Source organism: Thalassophryne amazonica, chromosome 18 (assembly GCF_902500255.1).
Source record: "Thalassophryne amazonica chromosome 18, fThaAma1.1, whole genome shotgun sequence".
In the NCBI taxonomy this organism is placed as follows: Eukaryota; Metazoa; Chordata; class Actinopteri; order Batrachoidiformes; family Batrachoididae; genus Thalassophryne; species Thalassophryne amazonica.
In genome coordinates this window covers 44,178,210-44,200,720 of record NC_047120.1, presented here as the reverse complement: position 1 = coordinate 44,200,720, position 22,511 = coordinate 44,178,210, and the positions used below count along the sequence as shown (strand labels likewise).

The 22,511-nt window shown below is 45.6% G+C and overlaps 1 protein-coding gene and 1 pseudogene across 14 annotated transcripts in view; one reads left to right on the top strand and one right to left on the bottom strand.

Moving 5' to 3' along the window:
• Positions 1-2,293, top strand: part of LOC117530713 — a 59,051-nt pseudogene extending 56,758 nt beyond the window's left edge.
• Positions 2,294-3,377: 1,084 nt separating this feature from the next.
• LOC117530711 (microtubule-associated protein tau-like) overlaps positions 3,378-22,511 on the bottom strand; it is a 53,883-nt gene continuing 34,749 nt past the window's right edge. For 9 of the 14 annotated variants that reach the window (XM_034193600.1, XM_034193603.1, XM_034193605.1 and 6 more), the window contains 4 exons: positions 21,923-22,015; positions 10,790-10,871; positions 10,488-10,596; positions 3,378-4,000 (listed from right to left, as the gene is read on the bottom strand). In XM_034193600.1, coding sequence (XP_034049491.1) covers positions 3,802-4,000; positions 10,488-10,596; positions 10,790-10,871; positions 21,923-22,015 — 483 coding nt within the window. In that variant the 3' untranslated portion in view covers positions 3,378-3,801. Of the gene's footprint in view, positions 4,001-6,523; positions 6,527-8,960; positions 9,113-10,086; positions 10,157-10,487; positions 10,597-10,789; positions 10,872-21,922; positions 22,016-22,511 lie in introns of those variants that run through there. The other 5 variants (XM_034193592.1, XM_034193594.1, XM_034193593.1 and 2 more) reach the window with 5 other exon arrangements.

The following is a 22,511-nucleotide window of genomic DNA, read 5'->3' as shown; positions in this document are numbered from 1 at the left end:
TAATGAAACTGCATCCGTCAGTATGTGGTCATGTTTGAGCAGCAGCAGACTCCTGACGTCCCTCTGTTTTGTGCCTCAGGTCATATAAATCTGTCGATGGGCGGACAACGCCGCTCCTGTGCGGGACCAACCCTCCTACCCCTCAGCCTGCATCCCCAGACCCAGGGCACTGCCCAATGCTCCATGACTACAGCTACGTGCCCTCACCCATGAGCCCACCCAGCCCCGACACCACCTCCAACCCCCACACGCCCTGCTCAAGGGACTCGCTTCGGCTCTTGTCCAGCGAGGACACACGGTGTTCCACGCCCGATTTCACCTTTGAAGAACGGGTATGCGCTGCCACCTTCCACACAGCTCAGACGGGGGGGATTTGCAAACAAAGGGGGCTATTTATGTTTGTATTCAGACCTTAAGTTTGGTTTTAAAAAACAATTGTCACCTGTCTGTTGCCTTCAGACGGTGGCACCGTGGGAACGTCGAAGCTTTCCCCTGTCAGAAGACCCACCCCTGAGCCGGAGGCAGAGAGCGAGCACCACATCAGTCCAGAATGCGCAGCATCTCAGGTTGCCGAGCAACAGCCTATGGACGGTTTGATTCAGACGACATGGACCTGCCTTGTGATGATGACGGCCCTAAAAACACGAGGCGTCCACCCACCGATAAATAACTGACGGGCTGAGGTGTCGTCTCTCCCAACCCCCCCCCCCCGCTCCCTCTCTCTCTCTCTCTGGCATTAACAAGCAGAACCTCAAAGTAAAAGATGTTAAATGGGTTCCTGTTGTTTGATATTCAAACATCAGTCTAATACTTTTCACAGTTTTTAGTGAACATTATGGAGATAGAAGCCTTTCCCAACACTTGTTTTTTGTCACAGGAGATGATTAAAAAAAAGATCAATATTTAAAAAATGCATAAAACAACACATTACAAAAAATGATTTCTGTAGTAGGCTAAACAATGTACATGGGAGGCTTAGTGGTGTTTCATATGTCGTGTGTACACTGTAGCGCACTATGTAGCGGACTCCTCAAAATATGGCCAAAGGGTGGTTTTTTTATTGACTAGTTTGCTTGTAATTCCCATGTACATTTTTAGTGGAGTGACAAATAACAAAACAGGAAGACGTACTTCCCCCTCCCTCCCCAATCCAAATAAACAGGTACATTTGAGACGTGGTCCCACAGCTCCCTCTTCAGGTCGACTGAGATCACAGCACTTCTCTAACTGCCAAGTTTAGTTATTGTTTGTTGGGCTTTCTTTTTCATTCCTGACATGTTTGGTTTGTGTCTGTTGTGTCTGCTTGCGCATAATGTTATTTTGTGTTTTTCCCTCCAACAGTAAAAATCATTCCTTCGTAGTCTCTTCAGAGGGCGTCTGGCTCGTCTCCCCCTCTTTTTTTTTTTTTTTTTGTCTCTGTTCTGTTTAAAAGAGGCTGATGACAAATGCCTGCGGGGGGTGTCTTTTGAGCACTCGCCCCCACCCATGCCGCATGCCAAAAACATGCTCACATCTTTAGTCTTATTACAGCAACACACCAAACGTTTTCCCACTTATTTAACAAAATAATAATCACAGATAACGGGAATGATTGTACAATCTGCTGATTTCATTCCTTGTTGCATACAGTCATTGCTGTTACATTAGAAAAAAAATTAATGCAGAATAATGACTTTACACCAACGGCTCTTGCATTTGAAATGTAGCAGCTCTTCGCTAGACGCCACCCTGAGCTCAGGTTCTAAAATTTAAGGGAATTATATTCTGTAGTGTTAAAATAGTTTCTGCATCAGCTCAAGCAGATCTGACTCTTCTGTTGAAAGATGGATTTCTTTTCTTCCCAACCCGCAGATATCATAACCAGACTATTAAATGGCCCCTTAAGTAATTAATTGCTATGCAAAAAAAAAAAAAAAAAAAAATCTGGTTGTTTTCATCTTCCACCTGTTTTTTGCCACATGGATTCATTCACTGTTTTTTCTTTTGTAGTTAAGCAAGATGTCAATGTACCTGTTTGATTGTTGCAGCAGTTAACCTAATCAACAGCAGAATTTTCTCTTTTTTTTGTAAATAGTACCATTAAAACATTTATGTTAACTTGGTGTTGCTGTTGTGGCCTCGTCATTCTGTTGTGCAATGCGACGCGGCGGGTGAGTTGGCACAGACGGCAACTTCAGAGAGTTATTTTCAAATACACATATACAGCAACAAGAACCGTCCTTAAACCAGTTATTGATCCAATGCACAATGATAAACAATCACATTTCCACAACTGTAGCAGCATAAGAGTAACAAAGTGATGAGACCAGTTACTGCAAGAGAAAAGCCCTCTCAGGTTGCGCCGTTACAAAGGTGAGGATCACGAACCGTTTGTTCTGTGCAGCTGGAGCAGCGGCGCTCACGTCTGTCTCGCACGCCGACACCAGAGCGGCCTTAAACGTGGGGAGAAAAAGAACCAGAGTTTAGCATGCAGAGAACATTGCAGTTGTTTCCTTTGACTTTGCAATTATAGACGTAAAGTACTATTTTAAATCTATGCTGCTGGCAACACATCTTAAATGTACACATTAAGGAACGTTTGGGACTTTTGTGACTGGTGGAGCGTTTTCCCTTGCGGGTTGGCATTGCATCTGCTTCCAACTCAACAGTGAAGTAACGGATGTGCAAACAAACCACTGAGGGAGGCGGCGGCGACCAGATAGCTCAGTCTTACACAAGCTGCATGCAAGAAGGCGATAAGTTCTGTACACGACCTGTAATCTTTTATTTAAGGGAGCATATTAAAACCGAGGGCACAGGGTGGTGGGGGTAAGAAACTACTATCCAGCTGGTTGTGATAATTAGCAAATACAAGCAGCTGTTTGTGTTTTCTGCACGTTTAAAGCTCAGATTCACAACAAGCTGGAGAGATGTCCCGACGCAAACATCACTTCTGTTACATCAAACGCCCCCCCCCCCCCCCCCAAACAATGCACATGTTGCCAACAATAAGCACCCCAATCAAAACCAAGCTAGGTACTTTTTCAAAGAGCTGCTGCCAAGTTTCTGCGTGCTGTTTTGAATGATACACTTTAAATGTTAATCCTTAGGAATAGAGTTTTAGCACATTTACAGTAGAGCGGTAACAAAGGGGAGAAAAAAAAAACACTGACAGCAGCACAATACAAATGTTTCTTCATGTCAATACTTGTCATATATCCACAGAATACGATAGAAAACTGTGCCCGACACAAATGTTTCTACTCTACCAGCCTGTTTGGAATCCAGCTGTAGCAGGACAACACAATACAGACCGCTGGCCGCTCACAATACTTTATCCTTCCCCGTCATCAGTTTGATACTTTCCTAAACGGTTTTCATTTCCTTGCCGCACCCTGTAACTCTTCCTTCTGCATCCTCCATTTAGCAAAGCACTGTTTGGATTTAAACAAAAATTAAGTCACCCATCAACTTGAACGTTGAAAATAATTTTCTAAAGGGTTTACGGTCAGTGTGGCAACCAGGCGAGTAATGAAGGTAAATAAAGGAACGTTTTCACCTGCAAGGGCGCGCAGCCATCAGGGTCGTCTAAGGTACCGGTATCAAGATATAAAAGACCACAGACGAGATTAAGTTAATTTTGGCCCTTTTTTCGTCAAGACTTGGACTAATAATGCATTGAGAAACATTCAAAGGTTAACCAATGACAAATTGGTGGGTAGCTTTAAAAAAAAAAGTCAAAAGATGAGGAAAGCATCACAACTCCTCGAGGTGGTGGTGTGGCGGAGGAAAGGCGGGGTCAGGGGTCATCGTCGACTGCATTCACAAGCCCTGTTTGGCCAGAGAGGCGGACACCTGATCGGCCAGCGTGGACAGCTGCGGAGAGTCCGCCATGTTGATGCTGCCGGAGGAGGACACGGTGCTGAGCTGGTGGGGAGAGTCTTCCAACGAGATGATCTCTGCGCCATGGTCGGTGCGGGCCTTGGCCGTCTCACGGAAACTCAGTTTGTGGCTCTCAATCTGCAGTCAGGCAACAAGGGACATTTCAGCTCAGGTGAGTCATTACAGGTCAGACAACAGTTTTCTACTTTGGTCAACGAGTGACAAAGCAGGAAAAATGTTTTGTGATTTCCTCATCAGTGGCACTGCTACGTGATATACAGTGACACCTAGTGGCCAAGAATGAGATTGAAATTCCAGTTACTGAAAATACTTTTATATGCACTTGAAGTATTTAAGTTAATGAAACCAATCAAAAATAACTATATATATATATATATATATATATATAAACTTCAAGGATTAGTGTTGATTGACACCATCCCTGTGTCAGTTCCATTTCAAAGTTTAGTTGCGCTTTTGCCCAAAGGATTCAGCTAAATAATAATAATGGCTCATTCAATGCAGATAAATGTAATTTTCCAGAAATGTTCTTATCACCATTGGTAAGACCAGAAATGTCACATGTCTGTGTAAAATGTAAAAGTCCAGTAAAATGGACAATGTGTTGAAAATTAGACTTTGGTTTTGTAACATTTACATTTTGGAATAACTGTCCCCAAATATGTAGTTACTATAAAAAAAAATATATTGTGTATTACCAATAAATAAATGAATAAAGCTGAGATTGATTCCAGCACTCCCAAGATCCTTCACTGGAATAAGCGGGTTTAGAAAACTGATTGATGTCCAGGTCCCTATATCGAGTATTTTAGGATTGCATGAATGCACAGGAGAAATGGGCAAATTCTTCATGAATTCAAAGCAGATTATGTTAAGAAGCCTTAAACTCTTGCAAGAATAAAATGGTATCATCTGCAAATAAACATTTTATTCTTTGTGAATTTAAATGGCACTTATGCTTCACAGCAATAAGGTTATGGGATCGATACCCGCCTTTCTGTGTGGAGTTTTGCATGTTCTCCCCATGTTTGCGTGGGTTCCCACCGGGTGCTCCGGCTTCCTCCCACGTCCAAAGACATGCAAGTTAGGTGGCCTGGAAACTTTAAATTGTCTATAGGTGTGCGGGCGTGTGTGAATGTGTTTGTCTGTTAGTCCATGGGCCAAGCAAGTTTTCGGTACCACTTATGGTAAGGAAACAACACTTAGAATCCAGCCTCAGCCTCAGTGTACCATGACCTACACAAAAATGTATAACCATTCCAGGGTGGTAGTTATAGCCACGTAGGGGTCAGTGAAAAATTACACAGAGGTCCAAATGTAAAAATGCTGCAATCATGCTCAAAATTACACCAAGTTATTTGTCTGATCATAATGATTCCAAAAAGGTATAGTTTGGACTATCTACAGTAGTGTTCAGAATAATAGTAGTGCTATGTGACTAAAAAGATTAATCCAGGTTTTGAGTATATTTCTTATTGTTACATGGGAAACAAGGTACCAGTAGATTCTCACAAATCCAACAAGACCAAGCATTCATGATATGCACACTCTTAAGGCTATGAAATTGGGCTATTAATAAAAAAGTAGAAAAGGGGGTGTTCACAATAATAGTAGCATCTGCTGTTGATGCTACAAACTCAAAACTATTATGTTCAAACTGCTTTTTTAGCAATCCTGTGAATCACTAAACTAGTATTTAGTTGTATAACCACAGTTTTCATGATTTCTTCACATCTGTGAGGCATTAATTTTGTTGTTTGGAACCAAGATTTGCTTGTTTACTAGTGTGCTTGGGGTCATTGTCTTGTTGAAACACCCATTTAAAGGGCATGTCCTCTTCAGGATAAGGTAACATGACCTCTTCAAATATTCTGACATATCCAAACTGATCCATGATACCTGGTATGCGATATATAGGCCCAACACCATAGTAGGAGAAACATGCCCATATTATGATGCTTGCACCACCATGCTTCACTGTCTTCACTGTGAACTGTGGCTTGAATTCAGAGTTTGGGGGTTGTCTCACAAACTGTCTGCGGCCCTTGGACCCAAAAAGAACAATTTTAATCTCATCAGTCCACAAAATATTCCTCCATTTCTCTTTAGGCCAGTTGATGTGTTCTTTGGCAAATTGTAACCTCTTCTGCACATCTTTTATTTAAGAGAGGGACTTTGCGGGGGATTATTGCAAATAAATTAGCTTCACACAGGCGTCTTCTAACTGTCACAGCACTTACAGGTAACTCCAGACTGTCTTTGATCATCCTGGAGCTGATCAATCGGTGAGCCTTTGCCATTCTGGGTTATTCTTCTATCCATTTTGATGGTTGTTTCTGTTTTTCTTCCACACGTCTCTGGTTTTTTTTTGTCCTTTTTAAAGCATTGGAGATCATGGCAGATGAGCAGCCTATATTTTTTGCACCTGCGTATAGGTTTTCCCCTCTCCAATCAACTTTTAATCAAACTACGCTGTTCTTCTGTCTTGAATGTCCCATGTTCCTCAGGCTTTCAAAGAGGAAAAGCATGTTCAACAGGTGCTGGCTTCATCCTTAAATAGGGGACACCTGATTCACACCTGTTTGTTCCACAAAATTGACAAACTCACTGACTGAATGCCACACTACTATATTGTGAACACCCCCTTTTCTACTTTTTTTACTAATAGCCCAATTTCATAGCCTTAAGAGTGTGCATATCATGAATGTTTGGTCTTGTTGGATTTGTGAGAATCTACTGAATCTACTGGTACCTTGTTTCCCATGTAACAATAAGAAATATACTCAAAACCTGGATTAATCTTTTTAGTCACATAGCACTACTATTATTCTGAACACTACTGTATGACTGGTGTTATGGGGTAAAAACAGAAAAAAATGGTGACAAAGGTCAGTTTCAGTTTGTACAGGGGTCAGAAGTTAAAGTTGCTCCAATTTGAGTAAGAAAATGATGCAAATTATTGTTTGGCTTAATAGGGTAAAAAAAAAAGAATAGTTTACACCATCTCTCATGCTTAGTTATCATGTACAGGGTAACATACAACACCAATTCCAATGAAGTTAGAATGTTGTGTAAAATGTAAATAAAACAGAATACAATGATTTGCCAAACCTCTTCAACCTATATTCAATAGAATACACCACAAAGACGATATTTAATGTTCAAACTGATAAACTTTATTGTTTTGTGCAAATATTTGCTCATTTTGAAATGGATTCCTGCAACATGTTTCAAAAAAGCTGGGACAGTGGTATGTTTACCACTGTGTTACGTCATCTTTCCTTCTAACAACACTCAATAAGTGTTTTGGAACTGAGGACACTAACTGTTGAAGCTTTGTAGGTGGAATTCTTTCCCATTCTTGCTTAATGTACGACTTCAGTTGTTCAACAGTCTAGGGTCTCTGTTGTCGTATTTTGCGCTTCTTAATGTGCCACACATTTTCAATGGGCGACAAGTCTGGACTGCAGGCAGGCCAGTCTAGTACCCGCACTCTTTTACTACGAAGCCACGCTGTTGTAACGTGCAGAATGTGGCTTGGCATTGTCTTGCTGAAATAAGCAGTGACGTTCCTGAAAAAGACGTTGCTTGGATGGCAGCATGTGTTGCTCCGAACCTGGATGTACCTTTCAGCACTGATGGTGCCATCACAGATGTGTAAGTTGCCCATGTCATGGGCACTAACACATCCCCATACCATCACAGATGCTGACTTTTGAACTTTGCGCTGGTAACAATCTGGATGGTCTTTTTCCTCTTTTATCCAGAGGACACAACGTCAATAATTTCCAAAAACAATTTGAAATGTGGACTCATCAGACCACAGCACACTTTTCCACTTTGCGTCTGTCCATTTCAAAAGAGCTTGGGCCCAGAGAAGGAGACGGTCTTTCTGGATGTTGTTGATGTATGGCTTTCACTTTGCATGGTAGAGTTTTAACTTGCACTTGTAGATGTAGCGACGAACTGTGTTAACTGACAATGGTTTTCTGAAGTGTTCCTGAGCCCACGCCGTAAGATCCTTTACACAATGACGTCGGATGTTGGTTTTTGGCCTTGCCGCTTACGTGTAGAAAGTTCTCCAGATTCTCTGAATCTTCTTATTATATTATGGACTGTAGATGACGGAATCCCTAAATTCCTTGCAACTGAACGTTGAGAAACATTGTTCTTAAACTGTTTGACTATTTTTTTATGCAGTTGTTCACAAAGTGGTGATCCTCGTCCCATCTTTGCTTGTGAACAGCTGAGACTTTTGGGGATGCTTCTTTTATACCCAGTCATGAGTGTCCTCAGTTCCCAAACGCTTATTGAGTGTTGTTAGAAGGAAAGGTGATGTAACACAGTGGTAACGTTGATAACGTTTATCAGTTTGAACATTCAATTCAATATAGGTTGAAGAGGATTTGCAAATCATTGTATTCTGTTTTTATTTACATTTTACACAACGTCCCAACTTCATTGGAATTGGGGTTGTACCACCTGTTATTGAATTCAACAGACATCGACCTTGTTTCACCTTTAGTTTGGAGACAAAACATTCAGCACAGCCAAAACTATTACATTTATTAATCATTTTATTTCAACCTTTTGACCCCTGTACAAACTGAAACTGACCTTTGTCACTATTTTTGCTATTTTACTCCATAACTCCAGTACATTCAGTCATAGATAGATAGATATTTAAGATCAAACAAATAATGCGGTGTAGTTTTTAACATGATTGAAGCATTTTTACATCTTGATCTCTGTGTAATTCTTAATTGACCCCTACCTGGCTACAGCTGCCACCCTGGGGTGGTTATTGTACATTTTTTTTGTAGGCCATGATACACTGAGGCTGGATTCTAAGTGTCGTTCCGTCACCTTACGTGGTACTGATTAGGTCAAAACTGATGACTGGCCTCATAGATTATGTATGTGGCCCTGCAACAGACTGGCATCCTGTCGCAAGTAGGCATAGCAATACTTTAACAAATTATGTAACAAATGAATTCCGATATTTGAAAAGTTCTCATTTGCATTGAAAGTTTGAGATGTTGATGCTGTCTGTTTCAGCACATGGCCAAAGTACTTACGGAAATCCTCAATCTTTACGAGGGGAGTTCATCAAGATTGGCGCAGCGGATGCTGATGGGACATTCAGAGGTGACTGAGGGGGGGTGACAGCGGGGGAGGGGAGGGAAGGGCTGTCTGAGGTGGTCCCCCCTGCTTCCTTCCCCTTCTCTCTCTAAGGAGGAGCCCCAGCAAAAGGAATGAGTGGGCATGCAACAAAAATACGATGGTGTCAACAGAAATCAAAGTGCAACACAATACATGAAAAATCCAAATGAATTCTGCAGAACGGCAACAAAAGCAAATCAAGATGGCAACAAAACTTTAAAGCCTGGATGGTGAAAATGAATGGAAGTGAGACTGATGCGTCATTTGAATGGAACAGGGAGGAAAAAGCAGGAAGGGGAGAGTTGAAGCGCCAAAACTGGAGGAAGTGAGGAGAGAATAAGGAGGTTTGCTGAGACAGCCGCCTTCAGTCAGCGCGCTCTAAGAACTGATGACGAGTGCAGGTGACAGCCGCTTCTTAACTTCTCAATCGCAACCAGTAGTCGCACTCGGAACTCATCCACATGAAAAAGTGCAACAGGGCAAATATTTAACTCCGTTAAAAGTTGTAAACTTAGCTTGATTCAGCTTTTCTTAAATAATTGTGCAACCAAGAAAAAAAGCACCACAAGTATGCGGCTTTGTACACGGTAAACAAAATAAGAAAAGGAAAAAAAAACCCTGGTTAACAACTGGTAATAAATTACAATAACCAGTACTGTAAAGTGGGCGGGGCCTTAGAGGATCTTGGTGAAACCTGATGGTCAAACTCAAACTGGACATGTTCAAATTTGGTAAATATGATACATTTTGTTCCAAGTTATTTGCACGTGAAAGTGTGAGGTCCTGTATCCATATACCCCACCCCCCGCCTCTCTTTTCACTTCTTTTTTCTCCAATTCTTAAAAAGGGCAATGGAGCTATGCAGCTGCCTTCAGAAACGTACCACATCCAGTGTGGTACGTTTCTTTTCACAGAATGCTCCACTTTTCTTGTGCGGCCGCTCTGAGTGTTTTAACTTGAAAATCCCTCGACTTTTCAGAAAGACACTGTGACGTCACTGCAGTGACTTCTCAGGCAACCACAAAGAGCAAAACCTAAGACTCTATCTGGAGGAGGGAGAGGTTTATTTATGCTCTTTCTGCCTGCAATCAGCTGATTTGTCACTCAAAATCTATCACAATAGAGACCGAAAAAAATCCCATCTTCACTTTCACTTTATTCAATGTCTCCAAATCTCCATCTGTGATAGCGGATTGGACAGACTCTTGGTTCTGGCTCTGGGTATATGCCAGTCATTGGCTGCTTTTGCTAAGATTGGCACAAACACTTTTTCAAAGACATTCCTGCTTGTGAAGGTGAACAAATAAGCAAAAATCGTTTTCCTAAAGAAAAGCTGTGCAGGTGAAAGTATGGCCATGCAGCAGGGAGAACAAGGCGGTGTGAAGAACCGCCCAACAAGGAATACCCAACAAAACTAAATCTACAAACTCTGCAACATTTTTACCTTCTTCTGTCCACCCCCAGGCATGTGGCCAATGTTGTCAAGGGAGCCGATCTTAGACTGGACTTTGAACTCCATCTTCTCGTTTTTTATCTCAATGTTTCCACCGCCTGATTGAACAGAAAATAATAGAATTATGATGAGTTGGACCAAACGTGGCACACACATACCCTAGGTAGACATCATTCATTTGGATGCAGGTCAAGATCAATGGGGTCAAATGTCAGTTTCCCATAGCAGTTAGTCTTCATGTCCAGTGGTACTCTTAACCAGGTATTTTAGACTATTATTGTCCTATGTTACCTGGTTTATGATGAATGTTGTCTTTTGAGCCACATTTAGCTGTAACATTGCTCAGATCGATCTTTTTGTGGACGATCTGAACCTGTGCAGGAAAAAAACAGCAGACACAATAAATACTTTACAATGAAAACTCGACTGTCTAAAATCGTCTTGTGTGCAGATACAGTTGAAGTGATGCCACAAACGGACAGGTTTAATTAAAATACAACTATCAGTAAAGACATCCATAAAGGCTCAAATCATGACGACATAAAGACAGACAAAATGCATCCACGTGAGTTTAACATATTAGGGTTGTGAGTTTTACAGGAGCTTTAAGGTAAAAAAAAATGCAGAATGATATAATCCACTTTCTTGTTAAAATGGTTTAGTTCCAGTATTCTGCATTCTTTTACATGCATTGCTCATGTTGACAAATTTTCCAGCCCTGCGTCACAGTACAAACTAAAATCAGTGCCTCCACGATGGCATTTATCTCTTAACACAAAGCGTTCACTTTCTCTCAGCTGAGGTCATTGCAGCGTCCACGACAACAGACACATTTTTGTGAAGAACAGGAGGACAGAGACTCTTTGTTCTGGTCTGGAGTCATCTTTTCTTTATATTTTTATGGCACAATCAGTTTGTTTTGCCATAAATGAGGGGAAGATGACAGAAGTAGGATTGATCTGGTTATTTTTAAAGGGGTCATACACTGTCAACAAGCAAATATGGGTTATGGGGATGACTTAAAAATTGATATTTATGTTTGTAGCCAAAAACACCAGACACACTGAGGTGGTACATGGATAGAAAATTACCCTCCGCTCCCCCAAACCCAGTGCCAAACCTTCAAAACTCTTAGGGCTCCTTCACACAGTAGGAATGTGATTGAACTGCACATGAATCAGGAATCGTATGCAATACATATAAAATCATAGCTGCCTCCAACGCCTCGTACACCTGTTGCTACAACTATTTGCGCACAACAGCAGCTGAAAGACAGAGTGCGCTGTGAGAGCCCATTCAATCCCTTTCACGACAGGTGTCGGCCAAATTCCAGGTGACACGCACAAACATCTAACACCGCTTGCTTGGCACTTAGAAAATGTGTGGTCATTTGCGCTCTTAGCACAAAAACAGCCAGCAGGCAATCACTTTCAAGCTGGCGGTGAAATTTGTGTAAGTGCCCCCACGCTTGTTTTGTTGTCGAGTACACGTGCATGCATGTGATTCGCGCCCCCCCACCACCCTGCAGACGACGCGCCGCTCATCTGATCACAGAGTGACACCTTGGTCTTTGCACCGAATGGACAGGGGGCATGGCTGATTGTCAACAGCAGCGACTGTTGACAACTCTGGTTGTGGACGTCACAGCTGCAGAACACGTACCATGTTTTGACGGACACTCGCATGTGTGTGCTTGCTATCCTCACATGGAAATACATAAAAACATGATTGCTTTTGTGACGGGCTGGAGAGAGTGCACATTGACAGGCTGTCCCAGCTGAAACAGATCATCAGTTCATGAGTACATGCAGCAGGCGTACATGCAGCAGGACAGACGTGTCTTGTGAGCGGTGCGCCACAGGACTATATGACAAGCCAACAGTGCGACAAATACATCACTTTCAGTCACGTATCAGCAGAAATACACCATAAGAAATGCCGTTTGGTCAGTTATCACTGCGCTTTTTCGTCTTTTTAAAAAAAAATACGTTTATGTCCTTGCTGATTTCAGGCATTTCTCCATACCTTTTACAGGACAGCGATGGTAGAGCAGTGGTAAAGTTTCTTTTGTAAATTGTAGGTTCAAATCCCGTAGTTGGCTGTATTTTTTTTTTCACAGCAGCTGCACGATGTGGTTACATGTGCTCCAGCTGCTCAATTTCAATTTATTTCTGTTGTGTGGGCCGCTGAAGAGGAGGTACTGCTGGCCCACCACCACCAGATGGCGCCCTGCTTGGAGTGTGGGCTTCAAGCACAAGAGGGTGCCAGAACCACTGGGAGTGACAGCCATCACTCATCCTCAACACCAGCTGTCACTCATTCATCTCATCACCATCACCATAAAGGCCGGACGGCAACTCCACCTCCTCGCCGAGAAATCTTCTACGATTAGAGGTAATTCTCTGCTGTGATCACGTATTAATCTATTATTGTTCTGTGTGCAGTTGCAAACCCGTGAAGACCCAGGAGAGGGACAAACGGGAGCTTCACAAGTAAAGACGTTCCTGGAGGTGGAGGTTATCCCTCCCGGAGGAATCACTAATCAAGGTTGCTGGGTGTGAGGATTCACACTCACCACCTTCTGTTTCTGTCTGCCAGCAGTACCAGGGCCGACAACAGAGGACAGAGACCACCTGGGGACTCAGGGCTTGGCGGCTTCGGTGTTCTTCAGGCCGTTGGTGGTAGAAGCGGTGTGGGCCCCGGCTCTTCGTTCATCCGAGGTCTCCTATCTTCAAGCCTGCCCGCAGTCCTCTTGTGTATGATTGGCAGTACTCTTGTTTATATTCCGTTGTGTTCTTTCGCAACATTAAATTGTTACTCCTTCTCTTATCCATTGTCCGTTCATTTGCGCCCCCTGTTGTGGGTCCGTGTTACGACACCTTCCCAACAGGATTTCTCGGCCATTCGTCATGGATCCCGAGGGGCGTCAACCACAGCTTGAACAGCCAATGGGAGAACAAGGAGCGCAGGCGTCAGCAGGAGGCGTGGTAAGTGATCTGCAGCAAATCCTTACCGCTTTCACTGCTCAGTTACAGCTGGTAACCGAGCAAAATGCAATCCTCAATCAGAGGATGGAGGCTCTCACCGCCAGAGTGGAAGCACGCGAGTCGAGCGTCGCTGCAGTGTCTCCTCCTGCTGGCCCGGGGCCTAATGTAGATGTTCCACTGGCCATTCAACTACCCCCCCCACCGTCCCCTGAAGCTTACATAAGTCCTCCCGAAACGTACGGAGGCTGTGTGGAAACGTGCGCAGACTTCTTAATGCAGTGTTCGCTCGTTTTTGCACAGCGTCCAGTCATGTACGCAGCAGACGCCACCCGGGTGGCTTATGTAATTAATCTGCTTCGAGGTGAGGCACGCGCTTGGGCTACAGCGCTCTGGGAACAGCAGTCCATGGCTTCTGACGTCATACGCTGGGTTTATACGGGAATTCAAACAGGTGTTTGATCATCCCAACAGAGGCGAGACCGCCTCGACCGTGCTGCTGTCACTGAGACAGGGGCGTCGGAGCGCAGCTGATTACGCTGTCGACTTCCGCATCGCGGCTGCGAGGTCGGGTTGGAATGACGTTGCGCTCCGCGCTGCCTTCATAAGCGGACTGTCTCCAGTACTGAAGGAGCATTTACTGGCTAAGGACGAACCGCAGACTTTCGACGGGCTTGTCACTCTGGTTATACGCTTAGACAACCGCTTGAATGAACACCGTCGGGAGCAGGCCGGGGGGCGTGGCCGGGCACAAGCCGTCCCTCTCTCTTCCGGGTCTGAAAGGGTGACGTCGTCCCCACGCTCCATTGCCAGTGGGCTCCGTGTGGCAACAGCTCCCCTGCTGACGAAGCTATGGACACGAGCAGGGCCAAAGTGAGATCTGATATCAGACAAAGGAGACTGGCCCGCGGGGAATGTTTTTACTGTGGCTCATGTGAACACATGTTAAAAGACTGCCCCAAACGGTCAAACACCAACGCCCGTCCTTAGAAACTGGGCAAAGGGTGGGCCATAACATGTGCACGGGGAAACCCCGCAAATCAGCACGAATCCCAGTGTTAATCCTGAGTGGGGATTTAACCCTTCACGCCCCAGCACTGGTGGACACGGGGTCCGAAGGGAATCTGTTGGATAGCAGATGGGCAAAGGAAGTGGGGCTCCCTCTAGTGGCTCTGCCTTCGCCCTTGAAGGTACGGGCACTAGATGGCACTCTACTCCCGCTAATCACACACCGGACCCAGCCTGTGACCCTGGTTGTGTCTGGGAATCACCGGGAGGAGATAGTGTTTTACGTGACACCTTCTACCTCCCGAGTGATTTTGGGTTTTCCTTGGATGGTGAAGCACAATCCCCGGATCGATTGGCCGTCTGGGGCCGTGGTGCAGTGGAGCGAAACCTGCCACCGGGAGTGTTTAGGATCCTCGGTTCCTCCCGGGATCACGGCTAAGGAGGAGGTTAAAATCCCTCCCAATCTGACGGCGGTGCCAGGGGAGTACCATGATCTGGCTGACGTCTTCAGCAAAGATCTGGCACTCACTCTTCCACCGCACCGACCGTACGATTGTGCCATTGATTTGATTCCGGACGTTGAGTACCCGTCCAGTAGACTGTACAACCTCTCACGTCCGGAACGCGAATCAATGGAGACCTACATCCGGGACTCCTTGGCCGCCGGGTTGATCCGGAACTCCACCTCCCCGATGGGTGCTGGTTTCTTTTTTGTGGGTAAGAAAGACGGCGGACTTCGTCCATGCATCGATTACAGGGGATTGAACGAGATCACGGTTCGCAATCGATACCCATTGCCCCTCTTGGATTCGGTGTTCACACCCCTGCATGGAGCCAAAATATTCACCAAACTCGATCTTAGGAATGCGTACCACCTAGTTCGGATCCGGAAGGGAGACGAATGGAAGACGGCATTTAACACCCCGTTAGGTCATTTTGAGTACCTGGTCATGCCATTTGGTCTTACCAGTGCGCCCGCGACGTTCCAAGCATTGGTTAACGACGTCTTGCGGGACTTCCTCCATCGGTTTGTCTTCGTATACCTGGATGATATACTCATCTTTTCCCCGGATCCTGAGACCCATGTCCGACATGTACGTCAGGTCCTACAGCGGTTGTTAGAAAACCGGCTGTTTGTGAAGGGCGAGAAGTGTGAGTTTCACCGCACTTCTTTGTCCTTCTTGGGGTTTATCATCTCCTCCAACTCCGTCGCCCCGGATCCGGCCAAGGTTGCGGCGGTGAGGGATTGGCCCCAACCAAAAAGCCGTAGGAAGCTGCAACAGTTCCTCGGCTTTGCAAACTTCTACAGGAGGTTCATTAAGGGTTACAGTCAGGTTGTTAGCCCCCTGACCGCCCTGACCTCCACCAAAGTCCCCTTCACCTGGTCGGACCGGTGCGAAGCCGCGTTTAGGGAGTTGAAACGCCGATTTTCATCTGCTCCAGTTCTGGTGCAGCCTGATCCTACTCGCCAGTTTGTAGTGGAGGTGGACGCTGTTAAGGATTTTATATATATATATATATATATATATATATATATATATATATATATATATATGTTATCACTGTTAAACATTTGTACCTTCGTCTTCTTTCTTATGAAAACGGTGTTGTGCTGTTTGCACCTAACCCCGAGAATGTATGTGTTATTCAACCTTGTTTTAGCATGCTGGGGTCAATCTGAACTGGGAATGAAGAGCTGGATGTACTTATTATTATTATTATTATACAACTTGTTTTTGTAGCCGCTAACGACTGGGAGTGAAGCATGACGGGGTCAGTCATGAACTGGGAGTAATAGACCTGAAGGTTGTTTTGACTGTTGTGATGTGATGCTTAGTGTGAAGACCAGGACACTCCAGGCAGATGCACAACAGCTGATAACTGCAACAGACGAACGAGATGTGCTGACCTTCGACGATAAGAGTAAAAGAAAGAAACTGTTTTTCCTTACAGCTGCGCTTATTGACGTATGTGTTTATGTTACGGGAAGAAACTTGTCTCGCGTTGTCCCCCCCCCCCCCTTAGGACAAGTTTTATGATGTAATGAGGGCATCTCTAATAAAAAGAGCGGGAGCACAGGCCAGACTTTAGTGTAGCCTTGGTGTACAGCCTGGCTGCACTCCGCGCGTGATTAATTTGACTTTCTGTCTCACTGGTGTTTCTTGACTCTGTTTGTCTTATCAAAGGTTTTAAGAATGTTTGGAGGAGAAAATACCCAACAGACGCCTCAGACTCAGGAATAGGAGCCGTGCTGTCCCAGAGCGGGGAGTCCGATAAGGTTCTCCATCCTTGTGCCTACTATTCCCGCAGGTTGACCCCCGCTGAACGGAATTATGACGTGGGCAATCGAGAACTCCTCGCGGTGAAGGAGGCTCTAGAAGAGTGGAGACACCTGTTGGAGGGAGCTACGGGGCCTTTCACGGTTTTTACGGACCACCGGAACCTGGAGTACATCCGGACCGCCAAGCGGCTGAACCCCAGGCAAGCCCGCTGGTCCCTGTTCTTCGCGCGCTTTGACTTCCGGATCACCTACCGCCCCGGGACCAGGAATCAACGATCCGATGCATTGTCCCGGGTGCACGAAGAGGAGGCCAAGGCCGAGTTGTCGGACCCCATCGACACCATCCTTCCCGAGTCCACTGTCGTGGCCACCCTCACCTAGGACGTGGAGGAGATCGTCCGGGAGGCCCAGGCAAAGAACCCGGACCCGGGAGACGGTCCGAAGAACAGACTCGACGTCCCACCAGAGGCTAGGGCTGCCGTCTTGGACTTCTGCCACGGATCCAAGCTCTCCTGTCATCCCGGAGTGCGTAGGACCGTGGCAGTAGTCCAGCAGCGCTTCTGGTGGGCGTCACTGGAAGCCGACATCCGGGACTACGTCCAGGCCTGCACCACCTGTGCCAGGGGCAAGGCGGACCATCACAAGACCAGGGGTCTACTCCAACCCCTGCCTGTGCCTCATCGCCCCTGGTCCCACATCGGCCTGGACTTCGTCACGGGCCTCCCGCCGTCCCAGGGCAACACCGCCATACTGACGGTAGTGGACCGATTCTCCAAGGCGGCCCACTTCGTGGCCCTCCCGAAGCTCCCGACGGCCCAGGAGACGGCAGACCTCCTGGTCCACCACGTCGTGCGTCTGCATGGGATACCGTCGGACATCATCTCGGATCGTGGTCCCCAGTTTTCCTCGCAAGTCTGGAGGTGTTTTTGTAAGGAGCTGGGGGCCACCGTACGTCTCTCGTCCGGGTATCACCCACAGACGAACGGCCAGGCAGAGCAGGCGAACCAGGACCTTGAACAGGCTCTTCGTTGTGTCACCTCCGCGCACCCGGCGGCCTGGAGTAACTATCTGGCCTGGATCGAGTACGCTCACAACAGCCAAGTATCTTCTGCCACCGGCCTCTCCCCCCTTTGAAGCGTGTCTGGGCTACCAGCCCCCGTTATTCCCACTTGTGGAGGGAGAGGTCGGGGTACCCTCGGTCCAGGCCCACCTGCGGAGGTGCCGCCGGGTGTGGCGGACCGCCCGCTCTGCCCTGTTACAGGCCCGGACGAGGGCCAAGGCCCATGCAGATCGCCGGCGTTCCCCGGCCCCTACATACCAACCGGGGCAGGAGGTGTGGTTATCCACCAAGGACATCCTGCTCCAGGTGACATCCCACAAACTCAAGGACCGTTTCATCGGGCCGTTCCCCATCGCCAAGATCCTCAGTCCGGCCACAGTGAAGCTGACACTCCCGGCTTCACTGCGGATCCATCCGGTTTTTCATGTTTCCAAACTCAAGCCATACCACACCTCACCGCTCTGCACCCCTGGACCCGACCCACCTCCTGCCCGGATCATCGACGGGGAGCCGGCATGGACTGTTCGTCGGCTCCTGGACGTCCGTCGGAAGGGTCGGGGTTTTCAGTACTTGGTGGACTGGGAGGGTTACGGACCCGAAGAACGCTCCTGGGTGAAGAGGAGCTTCATCCTGGACCCGGCCCTTCTGGTCGATTTCCACCACCGACACCCGGACAAGTCTGGTCGGGCGCCAGGAGGTGCCCGTTGAGGGGGGGGTCCTGTTGTGTGGGCCGCTGAAGAGGAGGTACTGCTGGCCCACCACCACCAGATGGCGCCCTGCTTGGAGTGCGGGCTTCAAGCACAAGAGGGCGCCAGAACCACTGGAAGTGACAGCCATCACTCATCCTCAACACCAGCTGTCACTCATTCATCTCATCACCATCACCATAAAGGCCGGACGGCAACTCCACCTCCTCGCCGAGAAATCTTCTACGATTAGAGGTAATTCTCTGCTGTGATCACGTATTAATCTATTATTGTTCTGTGTGCAGTTGCAAACCCGTGAAGACCCAGGAGAGGGACAAACGGGAGCTTCACAAGTAAAGACGTTCCTGGAGGTGGAGGTTATCCCTCCCGGAGGAATCACTAATCAAGGTTGCTGGGTGTGAGGATTCACACTCACCACCTTCTGTTTCTGTCTGCCAGCAGTACCAGGGCCGACAACAGAGGACAGAGACCACCTGGGGACTCAGGGCTTGGCGGCTTCGGTGTTCTTCAGGCCGTTGGTGGTAGAAGCGGTGTGGGCCCCGGCTCTTCGTTCATCCGAGGTCTCCTATCTTCAAGACTGCCCGATGCCCGCAGTCCTCTTGTGTATGATTGGCAGTACTCTTGTTTATATTCCGTTGTGTTCTTTCGCAACATTAAATTGTTACTCCTTCTCTTATCCATTGTCCGTTCATTTGCGCCCCCTGTTGTGGGTCCGTGTTACGACACCTTCCCAACAATTTCATTTATATAGCACCAAATCACAACAAAGTTGCCTCAAGGTGCTTCACACAAGGTCTAACCTTACCAACCCATCGCACTGTGTTCCCGCTGCGACGGTGTTGTGCACGAACCCATCACAGTGGGTTTGTTCATGCCTGCTGTTCGCTCCGATGTTTTCACAGTTCACTCATACGAGCTGTTCTGCCGTAATTTGCTCTGATTTGTACTTATTCGTACAACCCCATTTCCAGTGAAGTTGGGACATTGTGTGAAATGTAAATAAAAACAGAATACAATGATTTGTAAATCCTCTTCAACCTATATTCAGTTGAATACACCACAAAGACAAGATATTTAATGTTCAAACTGATAAACTTTATTGTTTTTGTGCAAATATTTGCTAATTTTTAAATGGATGCCTGCAACACGTTTCAAAAAAGCTGGGACAGTGGTATGTTTACCACTGTGTTACATCACCTTTCCCTCTAACGACACTCAGTAAGTGTTTGGGAACTGAGGACACTAATTGTGAGTGTCATGACTGGGTATAAAAGCATCCCCAAAAGGCTCAGCCGTTCACAAGCAAAGATGGGGTGAGGATCACCACTTTGTGAACAACTGCGTGAAAAAATAGTCCAACAGTTTAAGAAAAATGTTTCTCAACGCAAGGAATTTATAGATTCCGTCATCTACAGTCCATAATATAATCAGAAGATTCAGAGAATCTGGAGAACTTTCTACACGTAAGCGGCAAGGCCAAAAAACAACATTGAATGCCTGTGACCTTCGATCCCTCAGGCGGCACTGCATTAAAAACTGACATCGTGTGAAGGCTCTTTTCATAGTAAAAGAGTACGGGTACTAGACTGGCCTGCCTGCAGTCCAGACCTGTCGCCCATTGAAAATGTGTGGCGCATTGTCATGCGCAAATTATGACAACGGAGACCCCGAACTGTTGAACAACTGAAGTCGTACATCAAGCAAGAATTGGAAAGAATTCCATCTACAAAGCTTCAACAATTAGTGTCCTCAGTTCCAAAATGTTTGAGTGTTGTTAGAAGGTGATGTAACACAGTGGTAAACATACCACTGTCCCAGCTTTTTTGAAATGTGTTGCAGCATTTCAAAATGAGCAAATATTTGCATAAAAACAATAAAGTTTATCAGTTTGAACATTAAATATCTTGTCTTTGTCGTGTATTCAATTGAATATAGGTTGAAGAGGATTTGCAAATCATTGTATTCTGTTTTTATGTACATTTTACACAATATCCCAACTTCATTGGAATTGGGGTTGTACTATGTGTGAAGGGGCCCTTAGACAGGTGACCTTGTGTACCAAGTTTTACCTTTTATACATGATAAGGTTTTCAAGATACAGCATTAACCCCTTAATGCCTGAATTTATATAGCTGTATATAAAAAAAATGTTTTGTGTGTGTTTTTGCCTTTAAGTAGATGGTAAATAATGTTGAGATTATTAATTTCACTTTTGCACAAAAAATAAATAGTAATTTTGGTATTTTGGTAATGACTTTATGTTATAACGTTATAATAATAATAATGGTATGTTGCAAATTTGCAACAACAGGCATACTGGTCAATTTGGTATGTTGCATATTTTAGTCAAATATTGTAGCATATATGCGACAATAGGCGTTAAGGGGTTAAAACTGAAATGTGCAAAATGCTGATCTTCTCTGAGGTCGTAGTGAGCTGATCTCATGTACCAAGATTCACCATAATACACAAAGCCTGTGCTGACTTATCATGTACACACTGATCATGTGGATACAGACTTGAGAAAGTTACTAGACCTGCTCCATTTCCAGTGACACAAGGGGGAAAAAACAAGCAAATTAAAAAAGAAAAAAACCTAAATTTCTACATATACAGACATAGAGTTGTAGAATTTTGGAGATGTTTAAGGTGGAATGCTGGCCATACTTAAAACATTAAAGTTGCAGTTTCTTTTGAATCATATTTTGCACATGTCCTCCTGCACTTATGGAATGGGTGCTGGAGTTGACCAAAAATGGAACTTACTATTAAGCCCCCGCCGCCCCAAATAAACACCATCAATTGAATTACCAGTAATTTTGTGATATACCACAGAAATAAATTTACTTTATAATAAGTAGGTTTCAACACAAAGTAAATTTTGTCAATGTTGTGTTAAAAGGGACTACAACTTTAACCTCATTTTCTATAATATGACCCCTTGAAAATATTAAATAAGGAAACTCGGACAACATCAACATTAACATACATCAGGAATTGTGCATGTCGTTTTCAGGTCTGGTCTGGATTTTTCAGTCAAACTGACAAACACACATCCAACAGAACTATCAGGCCTACAGCAGACCATGAGCATTACAGAACACCGTTAGCCAAGGTGTCGTACACGTTGCACCGCCAAGATCCGCTAAGGAAAACTCTTCAAGTCAGATCAGCTAGCCATAAGCTTTAAAAAAAAAAAAAAAAAGCTAGAGGACTTGTAATGCTCATGACTGTTTTGGTGATTAACACTGTTAATAGGATGTGTTAAGAGGTGAGCGTTGAGATCTGGAGGGTGGAACACAAATGGGGGGTTTCGTGCAGTCTCACATCCTGCTCCTTTGGCATTCATTAGAAGCAGCCTGCTGTGGTTTATTCACTACTCACGTTGCCACCACCAGGTACATGTTTTATATTATCTTTGGAGCCACACCGCGACTGCACATAGCTTAAGTCCAGCTTCTTATTAAGAATTTGTACCTGGAAAGTCGATATGTAAAAGGGGGGGGGGGGGGGGGGGAGACTGTTATCCAGGAGAAACCAGACCACTGCTGCAGGAAATGGAAGGAAGAGGCTCAGGGAGGCGAGTGCTAACTGGGGAACGTGGCTGGTTAAGAGTACGAAACAGCTTCTTTATTGTGTTTGATCCTCAAGACTCCTTTGAGGAATAAATTTCTTATGTTACTCACATTCCCGCCTTACATTTTGTATTTTCCATTCATCATAACTGTAGAGATGCGCAAGACTGGTGTTGAGTTCATCCCTTAAGCCCGTGTCACACATAGCAAGAATGTGCAGGAACCAGCCCGACAAGAGGCGTGGTCAGCAGTGTCAGAACGCATCCAGATTTCCTCATCCGCGCCTGCATGATGGCATCCACAGCGCATGTAGACAACAGGTAGATGACACAGACTGCTGTAGGACGGGCATAAAAGGCGCTGAAGACTGCCCGATGTCCAAACGTCAGGCTGGCAAA